The 2,858-nt window shown below is 38.4% G+C and overlaps 1 protein-coding gene across 3 annotated transcripts in view; it reads left to right on the plus strand.

Moving 5' to 3' along the window:
• LOC311077187 (tetratricopeptide repeat protein 8-like) overlaps positions 1 to 2,657 on the plus strand; it is a 37,559-nt gene extending 34,902 nt beyond the window's left edge. For all 3 annotated transcript variants that reach the window (XM_084139015.1, XM_084139016.1, XM_084139017.1), the window contains 2 exons: positions 1,595 to 1,678; positions 1,952 to 2,657. In XM_084139015.1, coding sequence (XP_083995141.1) covers positions 1,595 to 1,678; positions 1,952 to 2,068 — 201 coding nt within the window. In that variant the 3' untranslated portion in view covers positions 2,069 to 2,657. The remainder of the gene's footprint in view (positions 1 to 1,594; positions 1,679 to 1,951) is intronic.
• Positions 2,658 to 2,858: the final 201 nt, after the last annotated feature.

Consider the following 2,858-nt stretch of genomic DNA (forward strand, 5'->3'; position numbering starts at 1 on the left):
AGCGCGATAAGGCATTGAACATTTTAAATTTAAAACAGCTTATTATGTAGGTAACGTTAGCCAATGTGCCTGATGCTTTCACTTGATGCAAACGTTCGTTTTTGTGATTAAAATACATGTAAAATTTTACCATAACATCTGTCTTCCTGTGTGCGCAAATTTGTTTATGTAGCCGTGACAACGAAACACGTGCATGCGCGCCTGCGTTAAGTGCGCTTGTTGCTCCGTGCGCGCTGATGCACTCATCCTGTTGACATTTCCGAATGCCTTCCTACAGTTGCTTAATAAAAGCGGGCTTTCCACACAAACAAACGTACATGTGTCATTAGTATGAGAAAAAAAATGGGATTTTAACTGTCGGTCTCGGGTCGGGCTCGGACAGAAATATCTTTATGCCTGTCGGGCTCGGGACGGGTTCGGTTACTGCTCTGTCGGACGTGGGCTGGGCTCGGACAGAAAAATTCGGCGCGATCCGCACTCTAACACACATTACCACACACTACCACACACACACGCACACACACACACACACTACCACACACTACCACACACACATACACACACACTATATCACTGCCTAATTTTATACAAGCCTGTGGCAACATTTTTAAATACTACTGTCCTACGTTATAATGCATTATTGTTAAAAAAAAAAATATATATATATATATATATTAGGGCTGTCAAAAGATTAATCGTGATTAGTCGCATCCAAAATAAAAGTTTGTGTTTAAATAATATATGTGTGTGTACTGTGTATAATTATTTTGTATATATAAATACACACACATGCTTGTATATATTTAAGAAAAATGTGTAATTTATATATAAAAAAATTATATTTATATATAATATAAATTATATATAAATATATACAGTATATGTATGCAAATATTTCTTAAATATATACATGCATGTGTGTGTATTTATATATACAAATTTAATTATACACAGTACACACACATATATTATGTAAACACAAACTTTTATTTTGGATGCGATTAATCGCGATTAATCTTTTGACAGCCCTAATATATATATATATAATAAAAATACCCTGAGTATGGCTTACTACGCATCGGCCGTATGTCTAAAGATGGACATCCTGTCACTGTCACACAATCATTTATGTATCAATAGCGATTTTAGTCTGAATGACATCATGACCAAATACAACCAGAAGCAAATGCTCAGTCTTGCTTGTGAAAGGTAATTCCCCGAGACCTGTTTTCAGTTGTGTGGTGATTTGCACAGCCCCAAGCAGCACACCAAGCAGACATTGTTCTCATTGTTCTCAATTCCCATTATGAGAGTTATGGGAAAGTTGCCCTCCGCAATGTGGCGGCGCCGTTGAGGTGCGATCCAGCGGCCAATAGTGCGTCTATGCATTTATTATGTCTATTTGATTCACCCTCACCCCACACAACTCTAGTGTATGATACATGAATAATGAGATTTAACGGCATATTACTTGTTTCCTAATGTTTCTACACTTGTGCAATAATGAGGTAGATCCGAGTGAGTGAGACCATGGGAAGACTTGTGTTGTATCAGGATTGAACAGCGCTGTAACTTGACTTGTGTGTTGTCCCAGGCGAAGGCTTTCCTGCAGACGGCTGCTGCGTTGTCTCCGCACATGTACGAGCCACACTTCAACTTCGCCACACTCTCTGAGAAGGTACGACTCGCGACTCTGATGTGTGTTACTCTGTGTGTTACTCTGATGTGTGTTACTCGGTGTGTGTTACTCTGTGTGTTACTCTGATGTGTGTTACTCTGTCATTGTTTTATGAGAACATGCCTTCTCCATTATTTTTTATCTTTAGCTATAATTATTACTAATTGAAACAACAAAACTAAAGTCATATTTACAGTCCAAATTTACAATAGTTCAGAAGTGTATTTTCAGCTAAATTTACAGCTGTCTAATGCTGTTTGTTTGTTCCTGAAGGTTGGAGATCTCCAGAACAGTTACACGGCCGCTCAGAGGTCTGAGGATGCGTTCCCTGAACATGTGGACACTCAGCAGATCCTGAAGAACCTCAGACTGCACTTCGCCACTCTATAGGAGGACTCAGCTCTCATCTCAGCACATCAGTGTTGGGAGATCACACAATGACTTGCACAGACTAGCATATATATGTATGTTTATCATTAAAAAAATAAAATGATTATAAAAAATGTCATTGTTTTGTTAGTACTGCTCTGATACGGCTCCACCTCGCTCCATCACACCAGCCTAACCGCTCAAGACCTTGATTTACTGCTTCAGCTCATAATAATAATAATAGTTTATTTATATATTGTTTCCCAAGCTCAAAGCGTGTTACAATCAACAAACATAAATGCATCCATAACAGGTCAAATGCAGTAAACAATACATTATATACACATCAAACACCACAGATAACTGTGAAATCTGAGTCAAATGTATAGCCTGGGGTGTGAAATATATTTATTTATTACATGTCTTGGTTGAATTCTAATGTAGAGTGCGGTGTGTTATTTCTTGATATCAGACCACTGAGTATAACACACCGTTGCCATGAAAAACAGAGCATTGCTAAGGACGCAGGATTCTAACCGTAGAGACGGAACAGACTATTTTCTTTAGCGGAAGCAATACTTAAATCAATAAACTCCTTTTTAAATCAATATTTTGTGTCAAATTTTTTATTTATTTGATGGGTAGCCATGTAATAAGCGGGATAATGTAGAGCGAGGCAGTTGTTTTATTTTATTTTGTCACTTCGGGGTAGGTATGCGAAACGAATTTCCAGAAAATGCTTTGGTAAAGGGATCCTCCATAGGGAGAGACTAGTTGGCACTTCAGCACTGCGTTGTCGTCGCGTCCAGGC

This window comes from Abramis brama (genome assembly GCF_963993115.1).
Source record: "Abramis brama genome assembly, contig: SCAFFOLD_85, whole genome shotgun sequence".
Classification (NCBI taxonomy): domain Eukaryota; kingdom Metazoa; phylum Chordata; class Actinopteri; order Cypriniformes; family Leuciscidae; genus Abramis; species Abramis brama.